Source organism: Malaya genurostris, chromosome 2 (assembly GCF_030247185.1).
Source record: "Malaya genurostris strain Urasoe2022 chromosome 2, Malgen_1.1, whole genome shotgun sequence".
Classification (NCBI taxonomy): domain Eukaryota; kingdom Metazoa; phylum Arthropoda; class Insecta; order Diptera; family Culicidae; genus Malaya; species Malaya genurostris.
The window spans coordinates 67140536-67158489 of record NC_080571.1 but is presented as its reverse complement, the minus strand read 5'-3'; the positions used below and the strand labels follow the sequence as shown (position 1 = coordinate 67158489).

Genomic DNA, 17954 nt, shown 5'->3' with positions numbered 1-17954 from the left:
ATATTAAAAGGTAAGGAACCATAGCTATTTGGTATAATTTTTTTTAAATAACTATTTATTGGAATATGAGTTAAAATTAAATTATTAAGATTTAAATTAGGTGTTCAGCCACAAGTGGTGACTTTTCAGCCCTATTATATATATGATTTGGTTGTTACCATGAGGACATCATTTGCTTCCGCAATTCTGAGATTTTTGTATAGGGAAAATTCTAAGCCTACTTGTATTGTGTAATATATGGTATAATCATAAATCAAATAAACATAGATTTCCCAGTGTAATAGTAATGTAGTTGAGCAACCCGTGACACCAAAAGCACCGTCTGGTGGAGAATGGGTGCGTAAATGCTCCTAAAATGCATGCAAAAAGTTGCCTGCGCATTTAACACAACCACAGTAGCTAATGGAAAAAAGTACACCCGTTTGTCACTAGAGGTGCTGTTAGTGTCACCGTACAGTGAGAGATCTATGTTTATTTGATTTATGGTATAATTTAGCAGAACGTTTTGGTATATTGAATGCTTACTAATACCGTTTTCGTTTTTTAACCTAGACGCGGGCTACTCTGACTCCGAGTAAAACGAACACGTTTTACGCGCCCTAAACAACAACTCATGAAAAAAAGATAAAATAAACAAACTCGGCTGGATGCGTGGTGCGAACCGAAAAAAATTTTCAGAGCGAAACTACGCGATTGCAGTCCGCTCTAGAGCGACCTCAGGTTGCTAAAACAAACATATTAAACGTTGTTTGGGCGACTCTGGGTCAGCTTTCGGGCTGCTCTGATCAATAAACGAAAACGGTATAAAATGTACGATGTAACTGTAACAGCTTTTAGTGTGACTACCGACAGAATTTCATTATTCTACAGGCCGCTACGATGTATATAACGTTTTATTTTACTGAAATGATTGGTCAACTTGACTAATTTTCTATTTTTGGATTAGAAATTTATTCACTTAATATTCACGAATCGAAAGTTCAATTGATGAAATTTTGGTTAAGAAAAGGTGCCAACAAGTTTAATATATTTTAAGTATGTACATAACAAAATCGATGTACCTGCGAAAGACTTAATATTGTATTTCTGAAGAAAAAAACTTGTTCTATTCCACCTAGTGGTGTAACGATGCCTTTCTAATATCAATCATTCTATCATATATAATACTGTGTTATTCTTCAAAATAATTTTCTTCGATTCTTGAAGAAATAATCGGAATTGCTTTGTTTAGCCGTCTACTAATAATGACTACCGATGGGAGCAGTTTTGATGTCGAGTGTTTTGTTTCGCCTCTTTAAGCCTTTTTAAATTTAAGGTATAAAATTTTTACCACACTTTGCTCTATAATTCCGAAGCCAGAAGTCGAACCCATATGAAATTCAGAAGTTTTGTATAGAATGATAAGACCATTCATTTAAATTTTATTTTGTAAAAATCGGTCACGCCATCTCTGAGAAAAAGTAGTACGCTTATTTCCATTTTTTGCACATTTTACCCCATAACTCCGGAATTCATATACAAACATATACAAAGTCATATACAAACAAAATTTTTGTATGGAATCACAAAATAAAATTATCCCATATTTCCGGAACCGAATGTCGGATCCCAATAATGTTCAGGAATTTTGTATGGAACTACAAGACCTTACATTTGAATCTGAGTTTGTGAAAATCGGTTCATCCACTTCTAATAAATTGGAGCGATTTCCGGTTTGGAGTACACGATCACTTGTTTTCGATACTTCCGGAATCTGAAACGAAGATCTGGTATGCTCAAAATCAATGTATTTGGTCATCAACTAACCAAATCTGTCCAATTCAAGAATTATGCGGCTATTTGAATGTATTTGATTGAATTTTTTTGTGTAATGTATAAAACCACGCCCCTGAAAATGAAATTTTTGTTCAGTTTGAAATTCCGGAACCGGAAGTCATATACAGATGAAGTTTATCAGAATTATATGAGGTTGTAAGACCTTTCATTTGATCCTACGGTTTTGAAAATTTTATGAACGGTCTCTGAAAAAGTCGATGAAACCTTTTTATTTCAATATGATCAGTATCTAACGGGAAAACAGATTGACATATGAACACAATGATGTAATGAAAACCGCGAAAATGTTACCGCAGAGACGGGACTCGATCCCGTAGCTAACTCCTAACCGGGGAAATTGTTTTACCAATTAAACTACCCTGCATATTAAAACACATGAAGAGAAAGTCCAATTGATTGGACGAAACTAAGCATGCTTCGCTGTACTTAGCCACCGCGGTATTCACTTGCAGTCCTGTATCGACGGAAACAAATTCAACAGAAACACATACAATGATCACGAGTCTATTTTTTGCCGCACGATACTGATACGAGACTTTTGTTTTTGTCTATTTCGCTATCTACAAGGTAACACACGACAGTTTCATCCATCGATTTCATGGATCTCCACTAGTGTGAGGTAGCTTTTTATTTCGTTTTATGCATATTTCCCTATAACTCCCGAACCAGAAGTTGGATCCAGATGAAATTCAATAGTAACCTATGAGACCATAAGACCTTTAATTTGAATCTTTGTTGAAGAGAATTAGTTGAGCAGTCTTTGAGAAAATCGAGTGCACACAGACATTTGCTCAGTTCGTCGAGCTGAGTCGAAGGGTATATGACATTTGGTCCTCCGGGCTTCGGTTAAAAAATCGATTTTCACAGTGATTGCATAGCTTTATAGATACTTAGATAGATACTTTCACTTGGCTATAATGGTTTGCAAATATTACTAAGAGCAAACAGCTCAGGTAGTTTAGATAATGTATTCGAAAACAATGAGTTACATTGATTTCCTACATTTGCTAGTGAACTAAAACTCATAACGATGCATAATTTTTGCACCACCTTTGTCATTATTGTCATGACTATCTTGCTGTGAACATCGAGTTCGTCATTCGGAATTCTTCTGTAAAGTGTAAAGAAAAAAAAACAGGAAAATCACACACAGTCTGTGCAAACGAAATTCTTCAAATTCAAAAAGAAGTTCGTTGCCTGTCCTTGAGACCGTCTGAGCTTGAGCTTGAGCTTGAGCGACCACCCCTGGTTGCTACTCCGTTACTGATCGGGATTAGCTGAAATTGTACAGGGAGTTTCTAGATGATCCGACCTGGGACTGGTAAATCATCCTTCAATGTACATCTTCTGATAACCCCAGAATTCATTGATCAGTACCGGCGCCGGCCAGGCCCGAACGTAGATCGTCTAAGGAATGGGAAGGGATGTTAGTCCAACACTTGTTGTTACTAGAGGCCGTATATAATACTGCGCACTCCACAAGTGTCACGGGAGAAGGATATTTGTTAGTAAAAATTTCAGTATAGGTATTATTCGCGCGCGACTCAGTATGTTCCGTTTTCAAGATGCTCGGATGCACCACTAAACTCACTGACTTCCCGAGTGAACGCCTCAACAATATCCTATATTGAAGTCCCAAGAAGTCTTGATTCACAGCTCTTATTCTAGGAAACTGAAGAAAAATTTGCAATACTATCGCGTAAAAAATATAAACTTGAAATTACGTAATACAAAATAAACGAGTGAATAGGATTTAGACAAAATAGTTGGTTCTTTGCATTACCATATTCTAAACAGTTGTTATAAAATCATTTTAAATCACCAATTAAAGTTCAACAGATTTCACGCGCGTCTTGACTTTTTATTATTTCCACTTTTTTATTTTAATTATTTATTAAAATTATTAATTAGTTATATTGGCTGATCTGGGCAGCCGGCTACCGAGAAAAATATTAATTTATTGTTTGAAATATTAATATCAAGTGTTTTTTTACTATGTATTCAACAACGGATATATGTTATCTCCGTTATTAACTTTGTAATATCAACGGATTTGCGCAATAGTTGATTTTTATCATTCAATTCATAATCCTGAAAGACAATCAATAACATGGAAGAAAAAAACAAATAAAACCTTTCTCCGAAGCTAGACAGAAATTGATAGGTTGAATGAAGAGAAAATTTAGTAAAATAGAGTAATCGGAAGTGAAACATTGAAAATATCTGATAACTGAAAGGAAAAAGAAACTCCTGCAATTGTCGCCTTTTACGACATGGAAGCAGGAACCCAGTGGATCGATCCTTGGCTCATTTTTTTCCGCCGGATTCCACACGGCATCTAGGCTAGTACTGTCCGGAGAGAGATAATAGGTACTATCAATCTCCTAGTAGACAATAGCCCCTTCTGTCCTTGAGACCGTCTGAAGGGAAAAAACTGTTCAAATTCAAAAACAGAAGTTAATTATCTGGCAAGTGGTATGTAAATGTAACAAAATGAGTAGGGCTTTCGCCACATATATTTCTAAAGACGCACTGTTTCGGCCTAGTTCACCATCCTGTGTTAGTATAGCATTCAGAACGCCTCGGACGTTGTATAATTGCTGATAACCAGAATGCAGACAGTATTATAAGAAATAAAGTTGAAAATATTTTAATGTTGAATAAATTTCGTAAATATGATTACAGGTTTCGGTAATATGAGATACTACCGATCAGGTTAAAATCAGGTAAATGTAAAAAATACGGACTGTTTAGTGTTCAGTTGTTTAGTGAGACAAATAAATAAATTAAACAAAGATGGGTCATATGACTCGATATGGTTTTAAAATCATTTGCAAGCAAGGTCTCTCTCTATGGGTGCTATTAAAAGTTTTCAGTAGTAATTATTTAATTAATTCTGAGACTCGAAATTGTGACTGAGAAGAAAATATGTGCTTGTGATGCATACGTGAATGGTTGAACTTAGTGGCTTAGCAAAAGTCAAACAGAATCTCCCCGGTGGTACACAGTGTACATGTACGGTAGTCATTAAACCCACTTCAAAGTGTGATTTTTCCCATCTCCTGGCTAATCTCATAAAATGGAGGAGATTTTCATGGTCGAACCATGCATCTAAGGGCCGATTTTGCGCCCGCTTCGTGGTTCCATGCATCTATCAATTTGGAAATTATTATTGTCACCTTTGCTTATATTTGAGCGTTTAAAATAAGATGTAAGTTGAGCATATTATTGCAAATCGAAATGTATCAGTTGAGTAATTGTTAGGATTATCTTTGAGTGATACCGGGTTCAAGTTATCGAGGGTAACTTGCATTAACTAGAACTGTTTAATCCTCGTTTAAGTACTTCATAGAACAGAACAAAACAAAACATTGCACAATGAAGTGAGAGACAGACACCACCGTATAATATGTTTTAGTTTAATGAGTCCAATGCACCGATTTACAAAACGCATTGAGGCGTAAGCAGGCTGTTGCTAATTTACGGCTCGCACAGATTTTCCAGCTGAACGATGGAGTTAGTGATTAGGGCTTAGGTTAGTTCGCTTCGAGTTGATTTATGTTGTGTAGTTTGCCTAAAATCAACACATGGATAGATATGGTCGAGGAATGAGAGAAAAAAAGAAGCAAACCGATGACTGTGGTAGCTTGATATATGCACAGCCATGGAGCGGGGCATGGAATATGCTATTTACGTTCGTTCCTTCGGTAAGACCATGTGGAGCGCATTGAATTAGATGTTTCGTGAGTGTGTATATAAAATTTGCTTTGGTTTGAGTAGATTTATCGAACATTGGGTAAGAATTGAAAATTATTGTCCAGGGTTGGAAAAATTGGTGATGTTGGCTGCAGAAAGTCCTGTAAATAATTGCAATTTTACTGAATAATTTATGAGTAACATTAAATGAATAACATTATGTTACCTTACTTTTGTACCAGTTAAATTCAATTTGCAGTTTAATACAATTAGAGAGAAAAGAACTACGTAAAAAATCTCTCTCTCATTATCTGCTATTGCTGAGAACTGGTTTGTGTGAATCTCATTTTAAAATTAACGATCACACTCTCATCTGGTTTACGTGAGATTTTTAGTCATTACTTGTTTTGACCTATGTTGAAGTAACTGATCTCACCGTATGACGGCAAATAATATTCACCGGTATTTTATTCAACGAAGGATTGATTTGTACAAACTATTTCACTCGCATGGTTCATACTAGCTTTCGATTTCTGTGTTGAAGACTGGTAACTAATTCAGTGGTAATGAATGATTCAAACAGTGAATGGGAAAACCGAAATGAAAACAGAAAATGTTGTAGAGTGGCGAACGGATGGTTACCGTGGTGATTTAATTATTGGGCATTTGCAAAAAATAAATAAACGACCATCGTTAAAATTGTACAATTCGCGGTGGTGGTAATTTTTCCCTTGGAAGCACAATTGTCACAAATGAACTCAAGTTCATCATTGCCAGTTCAATAGGACAGCTCCCATATGGACTTTGGCGCATATGTATTTGCCTAATGTTGTTCCAAGTTACCTTACGAGTTCTACTGAACTGTCAAAAAAAATTTAATTGACAAAATTTCGAAATAATAATTTCATCTATACCTTATTAAATTTCCGAAGGGCTGTTCTGATAGTCTATCCTACATCAGCTGCAAATAATAAACATTCAACAAAAGCAAGCAAACAAACAAATAAAAAAAACGCTGCAAACATATGGATACATTCAAAAGCTGAAACTCCCATGACCGGTCGGTGCGGGCTGGGCCGTTCGAGAGTGGAATGAAGGGCAGATTAAAATCAAAAACGAAAAGAATGCGCGCAACAAGTCTATGTAGGCATGTGCATTTTAGACATGCGACGACGTAACCCGGATTGTTGAAGTTGAACCGGATTCGTTTGTGTCTGGGCATGGCTAGGCCGTAAATGAAAAACAACACGAAGGTTCTGTTCTATCGTACAGACGGTTTCAATAGTGCATTGGAGTTCTGGTAAACGAATATGTTGCTGTAAAGCATGCATGTACTGAATCTTCTATATCCGGTGTAAGAACAGTCGAATCGGAATAAAAATCTGACAGTAATTAAGTGTTAGGTTATACTCAGAGGAAGCCTTATAAATATACTAAGCAGCTACAAATTATTTCATAACAGAATCTGTATTTTACCACCCTGCTTATTGATAACTGGTGAATATTAAAATTTGTTATCTTCGATATTTTTCAGTTATTAGAACCAAAACTAGGTCTTATAATATTTCATGTACAAAAACAAGGTATTTTTCTGCATTCAGATTGTTACTATATCGTGGGTTTTGTTGTACTTTTGCCGCAACAATCCGGAAACGGAAATCGAATCAAGATAAAATGGAATGTATTATGTATTTGAATCTTAGTATGCAAAAACAACATGTTTCCAATAAAATTTAGTGCATTTTTTCAATTGTTCAGAAAATTTTTCCTCTTTACACTGGAACAGTGAGTCAGATTCGAACATAACTCAATAGCAGGCTATGAGACCTTTTGTAATTTTATACCCTTTTATAAAGTGCACTTTTACTTCCGTTATTTCGAAACCAGAAGTCAGATCTGGATCGAATTTCATTGTAGACTATGGGACTATAGGATCTTTCATTTGAGTTTATGAACATTGGTCCAGCAGTTTCTGATAACTTTTTGTACTTTTTATTTTATTGCAAATTACACTCTTTACTCCGAAACCGGAAATTGGATGTAGACAAAATTCAATAGCCTTCCTTTTACAGCCAAATTTACTGACATTTGTTGAGCGTTCTAGGAGAAAATCGAGTTGCACATTACTCCCCGTTATTCATGAACCGAAGGTTGAATTCGGATAAAGTCCTATAGCAGGCTATGAGACAATGAATATTTTCATGTAAAGACTGTCCCAGAAAGTATGGACGCACTTTGATTTCGCTGTAAATAATTCACAAGTGTTAGATATTCAAATTTTATTCGATATTCTGATAATATTAGACTACAACAACAGAATATTATTCTCAACATTTGTTACTTAGCCATTGTAGACAAGCTGGCGCACTTTGACACTTTTTTTCAGCTTTTTCGGCTGCATATCTCCTTTCCTAAGATGTGCCTTTGTTAATGCCCAAAATTCCTCAATTGGTCGAAGTTGTAGGCAATTTGGTGGATTCATGTCTTTTGGGACGAAAGTAACATTTTTGGAGGTATACCATTCTACCATTGATTTCGAGTAGAGGTTAGAAGCAAGATCTAGCCAGAAGACAACAGAATACTTGTGGCTTAGAATCATGGGTAGAAGTCGTTTTTGTAAACATTCCTTGATGTATATTTCGCTGTTCATTGTAGCAGTGGTGATGAAGGGTTTCGAAATCTTACCGCAGCTACAAATTTCTTGCCAGACCGTAGCTTTCTTGCCAAATTTTTCGACTTCAATCGATGTCTCGGACTGGTTTAACACTTGCCCTTCTCGCACCGTATAATATTGTGGTCCTGGCAAGGATTTGTAATCGACTCTCACGTAGGTTTCGTCATCCTTGATTATGCAGTTCAAATTTCCATCAAGAATCGAATTGTACAGCTTTCGAACGTTACGTTAAGTATTCGTCATATGGTAGACGAGTTTGCTATGTCCAGTTAGAATTCTGAGCAGAAATTTGCTATAATGCTTAAAAAAATGCAACAATCATTTTGGCATTTACATGTTCAAATTATTATTTCGCCAAAAGCTTGTATGTTTGAATGCAGCCCAAAAACGAATCTTGTGATGTATTCAACAAGTTTACAGTGGTGAAGATCAATGTTGTCCGAATATCAAAAATGCAACGAACGCCAATGATCATCGTTCGCTTCCCTTCGCCTTTGTTCGATAATCGCTCTAATATTCGGCATTGTCCGTATATTCGGGTGCGAACGAAGCCGACGCTGCTTCGTTGCTCGCACGAAGATCTATTCCTTACAGTTGTTATTCGCATTGAACATACCCGCGAATGATTTTACGCGAATGTGGAACGAATATTCGTGCAGCGATCACAGTCAAAACCTAATTCACGATGATCATTCGTACTGTCTTTGAAACAAGCAAATTAAGGCGTTTTCCTCTGCATTAGTACCATAGCCGCGTGTGTGTGTGTGATTGACCATATCCCAGCACTCCTCTATTGCTACTACCTCACGAAATATGATGAATTTTCTAGATGAAGAATGCTTCGCGAAGAATAGAATCCAACGATCATGGCAGTGACGCTATTTGAACCAATTCGAAGAGTAAAGTAAATGAATGAATGACAAACGAATGAAAAAAAAACGATAATGCACGATGTATACCAGCAGCGAAGAATGTATTAGTAGATTCAGGTTCTCTACGATTATTACTTATTCATTTTCACCCTTTTTAAATAGTTCAACGTTGTTCGAGACGGGAATGAGTATAGACAGGATATTCACAGCGAGGATGGGTGAATGAATTAGTTACACGAAGAATGTGTGCAACATTGGTAAAGATAATTCTGGCCCAATGAAAACGCTTGATTCACTAGCCCTAGCTAACTCATCAGCCCACTAACTACAAGTAGTACCAGAATGACCGAGTATCCATAAGAAGTAAACAAAGCTGAGTTCGTCATAAGATAACTAGATTAGATCGGCAATCACTCGAACTGGGTGTTTCTAAAGTAGTCTGACTGTTGGACCATAAATAAATTCGTTTACCACAGATCCTTTGCTGAAGCGACTATTGTACACCACAATGAATAGCAAAGATTTTTACTTGAATCACAGTACAGCATCCAACAAGTGGATGAGATTGTTCTAATCTCATTTCATGACAGTAGACACCAGCACTAGTACAAACATCAAACAGAAAACCATTGGCATAGTAAACTATGCCGTTCCAAATAACCGTACAACTACTATTTCTTTATGTTTCGCCTTCGGCTCATCAGTGTTTGAAGCTGTTCAAATTGCACTGCCATCTCCACCAAACAACTCAATTCATCTACTTCTCACGATAGAAGAAATCTCACACCAGGAGCGAGTGAATATCCATCCCAAGTAACCGCTTGAGATCACTACAGAGTTAATGTTCCAAAGTTCTGTAATCTTTAACCGATTACAATTTTTTGGAAATGGGAAAACTACTCAATGATGATTTACAAGATTTGTTTTTTTGGGATTTCGTCTCCCATCCTGAATGCTCGCATCTTCCTGTTCACTCCACCCGTCAAAATTTGTTCAACCGATTTCCCCGTGCTTTGGTTGTTTTTACTCCAATCTTTTTCAACTACAAAGCAAAGTTCTGACATTACATTCATTTTGTGAAATTTGGCCTTTCTGCTACAACAAACTTTGCAGCCGATTCTTAGCGTACAGAATCGTTACATGGCTAGTACAGCGATCCTACTAACGCTCGAATATACGACAACTGGCTTGTAAGATCAGTGCCTCATGTTTTGAACCGCCAACCCGGAGCTGTAGGCAGTAGGTAAACTACAGTTCTGTTTTAATAGTTTTTAGATATTTACGAAATTCGGTCTTCATAATTGCCCAGAATTTTTCAATTGCTCGAAGTTTCGGTGAGTTTGGTGGGTGGATGGTATCATTTGGCACCAAAATTTCGAGCGTGGTGGCAAGGTGCTAGATCAGGCCAAAACAAAGTTGATCTTTAGTGATTTCTTATGAATAGCAAAAGACGTTTCTTAAGATACTCTTCCTTGTAACTCACATAGTTTATTGTTTCTGAAGTGATGAAAGGGGCGCTAATTTGCCCTCATCTGTTTATAACGCCATACAGTTATAGTCATTCCTTTGCTACTAACTCTGTAAAAAAAAACTTTTCGCAGTATCCCAATCTAGTATTAACATTTTCATACATGAGAATTCGTTTACATGAACAACAGATTTATGGTAGTTTGCTACTAACTGTACTGTAGTTTGTTATTAAATAAAATATAAACTAGTATGAATTTGACAATCTAGCTGAAATTTTAATATTATCTGATAATTTTTGTAGAACTTTCCTTGTTTTCTTTCACTCCTCAGTCGACATAGTGCCAATCAGACTTCCACTAGTCACGGCTCGTTACACGGCTGATTGCTGCACAGAGAGAACCCTTTTTGCCACTGGCTGTTCCAACTAATCAGTTGGGTAATATTTGCCTGATTATTGTGAACCATAACACAGCAAGCCTCCGGTTCGCACGTTTCGTTCTTCCTCGTGCTGGAAACAGCAAAGCGTTTATCTGTAATCGACCCGATGAACTGCTGTTTACGTATGAGTACTCACTCCTGTAGTATGAACGATAATGTACTGCCACTGTTTATTGTGTGGGAATGTTGCACCTGTGATAATAACGACTACTCCTCAACCGATAGGACCGAAGCATGATCATCGGTGGGCGCGTTTCATCGATTGGTGAGCAATAAAATACATTGTTGTACTGGTAATTTACGTATGTATTACTTTGGTACGGTGATGCAATGATAACAGACCATGGGGAAATGAGCGTGTTAATGGATAATTGTCGATTGATTGATAAGTATCTAATCGAGGAAAAAAAGTGAATAAGATGAAAACTCGATAAAAACTGCTGGTTGCAAAAAGAATTCATAATTGCAATTCCTCCTAACTTCGTGCAACTACACGGAATAATTAACACTGATAATTATGATGCATTGCTAGTAATAGCACAATTGTCATTTCCTTAAAATAATTAAAAATGTCGTGATCGAAGGTACAGATGCATTCACTCATACAAAAATAGACATTTGCTCAGTTCTTCCTACCAAAGTTTAGGCGAATGCTGTACTTATTTTTTATATTTATAAAAAAGGTTCTGCCTATTTTTTTAAATTATCGATTTTTGATTAAGTTTATTATTAATTTAATTATCCATTAACACACTCGAAATCAACTCAAAACTTGTGCTTAGCGAACGATGTAGGGATTGAACGGGGTTAAACCGGACAGCATATATATTTTATAAACTAGCAATTATTTCGATCCATGGATTGACTTTGTAAACGCGGTTTTATATGACAGACAGACGTTAGTTAGGTGGATTAAACTGAGTCAATTCGGTTTGGCGTCGATCGTGTTTGTGTCAAATCGTTTGAAATTTCTGATTTTTTGGGAATATTTAGTTTCTGTCCATTGTAATGACAGTCTGGTTAGTGCTTTCAAATGTGCGTTCCATTCTGAACCCAGTGATTATTGAGTGCTTTCGATTACGTGGAAAATAAAATTATTATTGCGCCTCTAAAATGAATTATCTGTGCGGGGCTAAGCGGGATCTGCTGTACTTGTTCTTTATTTTTGTGTTAAACTTTATAGTCCGATTTAGCCCTGCGGTTCTTAAATATAGGATTTGGAATGGTAGCTGAATGTTGAAGCTACCCAACGGTATAAATAAATTAGGTGAAAATCTAGAACTAACGAGTATTTTTATCAGTTTTCAAAGAATGTCCGGTGTCACCCCATAGAATGTCCGGTTTTGTCCCACATTTTCTGAAATTTTGAATTTTGGATTGATCACTTCAACGTTACTTTTTACGAAAACTAGTGCATTTTTTTTTAAACCATAAATTAGAAATTGTAGCTGAACGTTGAGGCAACACAAAGGTCTACATAACTTAGGTAAAAACCTAGTTTTAATAAATGCTTTTTAAATTTTCAATAAGTTTCTAGATTAGCATTGGTCTTTCCCAAGGATCGGGCATTTCCTCTTAATTAACTTAAACCGACAAATCTTACGCAGTCCATCCTGAACTTTCCTAAACCCACTAAATCTGTTTGAGATCGGACAAAGTTTAAGGTGATTCTGCATTGTCAGCATGTCTCGAATCCGATTCTGCATCATTATAGCCATATACGCTTCCGAAGCACCCTCGCGTTCGTATTTTTGGTTCGGAGTTGGAATGCACGACACCCAGTGGCCGTATAATCGCATGGTTCAGGAACTAATCCTTGTGACATCGACTAGCTCGTATTTTTTATATTGACTTGTGTAATCGCATATACAGGCCTGCCGCTGCGCTTTTCTTCGGCAGTGGAGTTTCTGCTATCGTGAAACTATCGGAAGAGTATTCCACGGTGTAATCTGAATACACTCTATCTCCATAATTTTTATCCAATATTAGATTTGCCAATCCGCTTTGGCTCTCAAAAATAATGATTTATGAGAGGACAAAGACTGATTTTGCCATTCTCAACATGATGCCGAATACGATAACAAAATTCGGCAGTCAAAATAAAACAAATAGCAGTATCATGCTATTATTGGTCATGTATGACAAATTATGAGATATGACATTATATTCTTTTTTGCGATTTTAGCACAGTTTTACAGAAAAGAAGATTACAATTCATCTCATCAAGTGTATCCGAGTTAGTTCAAAATTCACTTTTTGTAAAAATAAGTTTTTCTTAAGATTTTTATCAGTATCTAATGGAAAAAGACTGATGAATGCATCAGCGAAATGAAAATTTGCAAAAAAGTTACCGCAGAGACGTCTGAGATCAAACACAACGGAAAAGATGAACCGAAAAAATCTTTAAACCAGTGTCCGCCAGAAGCAGAAGGTGAGTTAGATTGGTGATGCGATAAGTGAACTGATCGTTTGCGAAAGAAATACCGTGGGGGTATGACCAGTGTTGGAAAAATCATGATTAGAAAAAGTTCATTTCATTATCACTCGTGAAAAAAACAGTTCAAGACATTTTCTAAAAAAACACAGTGACTGAAAAAATCACTCCCAAAATATTCATTAATAAAACAAGCATCAACAAATCTTTGAACATCAAGTTCACAAGTGATTTTTTGTGTCAGCGAAACTTGGTGATAAGTTTTTGATCGTGAATTTCTCTTGTTGTATCTAACGAATCAACATAATTTTTGCTTCATGCCATCGAAAATATGATCACAATTTTATGATAAAATTTTCAGTTGTGTGACATAATCTCAAATAATTCAAAATTAAATTTTTCTGAAATGTTTGGTATAAACGAGTATCAAAGTAAATGTGTAAAGCAAAAGCATTGAAGTATTTCAATAGTACATTATTGAAAAACCTGTCTCATTTGACCCATGTCAACACCTGCCAATCAAAACGCGTTCTGAGGAAGAGAACAAAATATCTGCTGCTGTACAACAAATCGTTCGAGAAAAATGTTCCGAACAGTACCTAATATCGTAGTGAGTTCCACAATTGGGTCCTTCTGAAAGCCATTAGGACCGCTCATTAGTGAAAAAGCTACAAACGAAATCACGTAAAAAGAAACCACTTAATAAAAATTGGATCAGTTTGGATTCTATCGCCACTGCGAGCAGATGTAATGTGTGTCGTTTGCAAAGCTAGTTTCGCTTCCGACAAGAGCGATTACATCACAGCTGCCAGTCGTTTGCATTGGTGAAAAAACAACGAAAAGAGGACAACGGTGGAGAGCATCACACAAAATTAGCCGTTCTAATGGCTCTAACAGATTTTTTAAGAACTATTAGGATTTCTTCTTCGTAAATCGAAGGTAAATATCCTCAGTTTAGTGCAAATCTAGAACATGTTGATTAGATTTGTGCACCGTAGTGTGAAATTCACAGTAGTCGAGATCAAGTGAAGCTTCTTTGTTTTTGAGAAAAATGTAAAAAAAGAGGAATGCTTGCATAATTCATACAGTTGATCAACTAATTGATATTTGAAAGTGTTAAGGAACATGTCAGTTGTTTTCGTATTCGCGACATCCAGTTATGTCTCTGGCATTACCTACCTGCCTTTTTAGTCATGTTTTTATTATCAATATTAATATTATTAATCACAGCACTTGTTGCTTCTATTAATGATATTACTTCATTTATCAACCACACTACTAAACACGCATCGAACATTTTCAGAAAGGTTCAGCTTTTAGGCGAATTTATTCATCATGTATTCTTCAATGGGTTGAGATATAACGGCTATGAAAATTCATTTCCCAAAACTCTTCTGCTCGGGAATCATATAAGATATTTTCAATGCGCGAACTTCGAATGTTCGCTGATGAACTTTTCACAAGTTTCAGTTTCAGTAAGAATCGCATGTGCAAAAATCAGTACTTAACTTTTCTTCAGTGAGTTTTCTGATCAATGATCTTTATGCTTGAAAAATTTTCACGATTTTCGGAATTTTGATTTTTCTCAACATTGGGTATGAGTATTGGAAACTGAGCACAGTAGAACCTGTTCGGTTTATTCTGTTCAATTAGACGGTTTCTTTGTTTGAATCAAAAACAGAATGATTCAATAGGGAAAACGATTTCCCCCGGGCAGGAGAAGTTACGGGTTCGAGTCACGTCTGTGCGGTGACCTATTCAGTAAAATTTTCACCTTGAATTCAGTTATGTCACAGCACACCTAGAAAAAATCGTGTTAATTTTTGTCTTCTGAGACCAACATATACGAGAGCCAAAAATGACTCATTTTGACAGTGTATCTAAAAAATCCTGACATGCTTTTAGGTGCTGAAACTTGTGAATGTACACGTGTGCTTGAACTCGTTGTGTCTTCGTTGTTTTAGAATATTATTTTTAAGTTGAAATACTTATAAAACCGGAATAAACTTATAAAACCGATACACTGAAGAAGGATGTAAATAACATTCCGAAATACGTATCTGTATTATAATGTTTGATACACTTTCGGGAAAAATAGTGACTGTGAGAGTGTAATGACGTGACATAGTGGAATTCAACGGCACAACAATAGTACTATTAGTGAAGTTGAAATAGTTGATGTGGCTGTGTGTTTACTGTGATAGCCTGGTATGAGGTAAAAGGTCAGGACAAGACAAGCTCCAAATTTGTTTCAGAACATAAAAATGTATGTATCACCTCATCGGTCAAGCTTGAGCAACAGTTTTCTAATTCAAATTATTCGGTTTTCACCACATTATTCAATCAAAGTTTAAGAAGTACGCCTTTTTCATTTAAGGCATTCTAGTAAAAATGTCCGGGTTGATTCTTGAACTATTTTTCCACGAATTTGCAGTACATTCAAGTGTATAAAATGATGATAAATAAATTTCTTCAATCTTACAGGACATGACCATAATAGCACTCATTAATGATTATTTTATTTTAATCATGTAGGTACATGACTTAATACAGAAATTGTATCGCCCGCAGCAAAAATCATGAGGTTTACTTGACGTTTAAATCGGTGGTAATGAAACTAAATATTACCATAATCAAAAACGTTGATCGAACATCAGTGCATAGCTAGGTTGGTTATAAAATGAAAAGTTTCTAAATATATTCATCTGTAATATCGAAATCGTACAAGAGAAATGATTGCGATTTGAAAACAAGGCATTTAAAATTGAATACAAAATTCAGCTGGGTCCACACGGAAACAAAACAGTATGGTAAAATGCGCTAATTTTCTAGATAATTTCTGCGGAAGTGGAATAATTTATACAGCAGTTTTTCTATGCAATTAAACTCAATCCATAGTCCTTCTTCATCCTTTAGAAGTCGTAGAAAACTGTCGAAAAACTTCTTTTGGTGTGTGTAATCTCTTTCTATGATTCTGAGTAAATTGCTGCTCACTATGTAGGTAAGTTCCCACTCTTCACAAACTACAATCTTATTGCGAATTTAATTTGCGACAACCATCCTGGAGAAAGTTATTACGCTTAAGTAACTCTGCATCTTTCGAATTGATCATACGGCGACGAATTATTAAACATTATTGTCCCAATCAGCAAATGAAATAGTCGAAAATCATTCTGCAACTGTATATAAACGACATTGACAATAGTCAAACCGGACTTCGTCGCTTGTAGTGTGTGTATGAGTGGAATGAAGTGAGCGAAAAAAATACGCACTAATGGAATCGAAAATACTTTACCTGTATCAAAGTGGAAATCAATGCTAGCGCGAGTGAGATGCATGATGTTTTATATCCAAATATGGCAGCAGCAGAATACATGTTTACAAGTTTCTAAATATATAGATGGTTTTATAGATGTGTGTAGGTGCGATGGAATTACTTTTTTTTTCTCTCTTTTGTTTTTTTTTATATTTCCACTTTCCTCTGGTGACTTTTTACGATCATAAAATATAGATTTCCGAGAATGGTTGAATAGAACACAGCACTCTACACCTTCTGCACTGTGCCGATGGCCGATAGTGAGCACGGGAAAAACTTGAGCTAGTAAAACACGAAATAGGGGATTTACTAAAACGCAGACTTTCGTAGCTAGCTGCAAAGATTCACTTCGCAGAAACGGCCGAACTTGCCAATATCGGTTGAAACATTTTCACTTTTCTTCATTTTGCTAGTAACCGAAGTGCTCATTGTTTCACTATTTTTCTTACTCACTTCCCCTTCGCACTTCGCCTACACTCGCATAAAACCATATCACACAGGCAGCAGCTCGAATTTTAACATTTCATTCATTTTCATATGTATCACGATTGTATACATACATCCGTCACCCATTTGCTTCGCTGTGTCGCCACGCAGAATAATTGCCTCAAACCATATTTTGCCGTGTTACCCGTTGGCAGTGCGATTGGAATTAGTTGGAATCACGAATCCATGGGCATTTGCTGAACTGTCGACCTTAGTTTGCATCGACGCGAAAAGACAAGGAGTTAGCATTTATGAGAATTGCATACACGAACAGCGAATATTAGGCCCCTTGGGATCTGCACAAGCATCATCCATCGATAACTATGACGATTGATGAATGGAAAACACACGATTTTTCAACTTTTAGGCAGTCTGGCAGCTCGAGAAAAAAAAAGAAAAGATGTAGATTGCACTATTTGACTACACGGATATACCAGACTAGCTCGCGACGGCGAACAGACGGAACGCGAGTTGGGCTCAGCTCAACTCTCGTGCTTCTCTCAGACTGATTGCAAAATCCGTCAAGCCAGTGGGTAAACGTCAAGTTTCTGATGATTGGTTTGAAAGCACTTGACTCGCACAGGCTACTTCCAAGCTCACCGCTCACGTCTCATAGCTCACGACGCGGTGGGTGAAAATGGTGAGCGAAAAGCAAGATTTTATGCTAGCATGTGGGTGATAAAACGGATCGTGTCGGTGTGCTCGCTCTATGATTCAATGCGTCATCAGTGT

General features: G+C 36.5%; 1 protein-coding gene across 6 annotated transcripts in view; it reads right to left on the bottom strand.

The window, feature by feature from the left end:
* Positions 1 to 17737, bottom strand: part of LOC131432613 (tyrosine-protein phosphatase 10D) — a 94328-nt gene extending 76591 nt beyond the window's left edge. For all 6 annotated transcript variants that reach the window (XM_058598978.1, XM_058598981.1, XM_058598979.1 and 3 more), the window contains exon 1: positions 16716 to 17737. In XM_058598978.1, the coding sequence (XP_058454961.1) occupies positions 16716 to 16796 (81 nt within the window). In that variant the 5' untranslated portion in view covers positions 16797 to 17737. The remainder of the gene's footprint in view (positions 1 to 16715) is intronic.
* Positions 17738 to 17954: the final 217 nt, after the last annotated feature.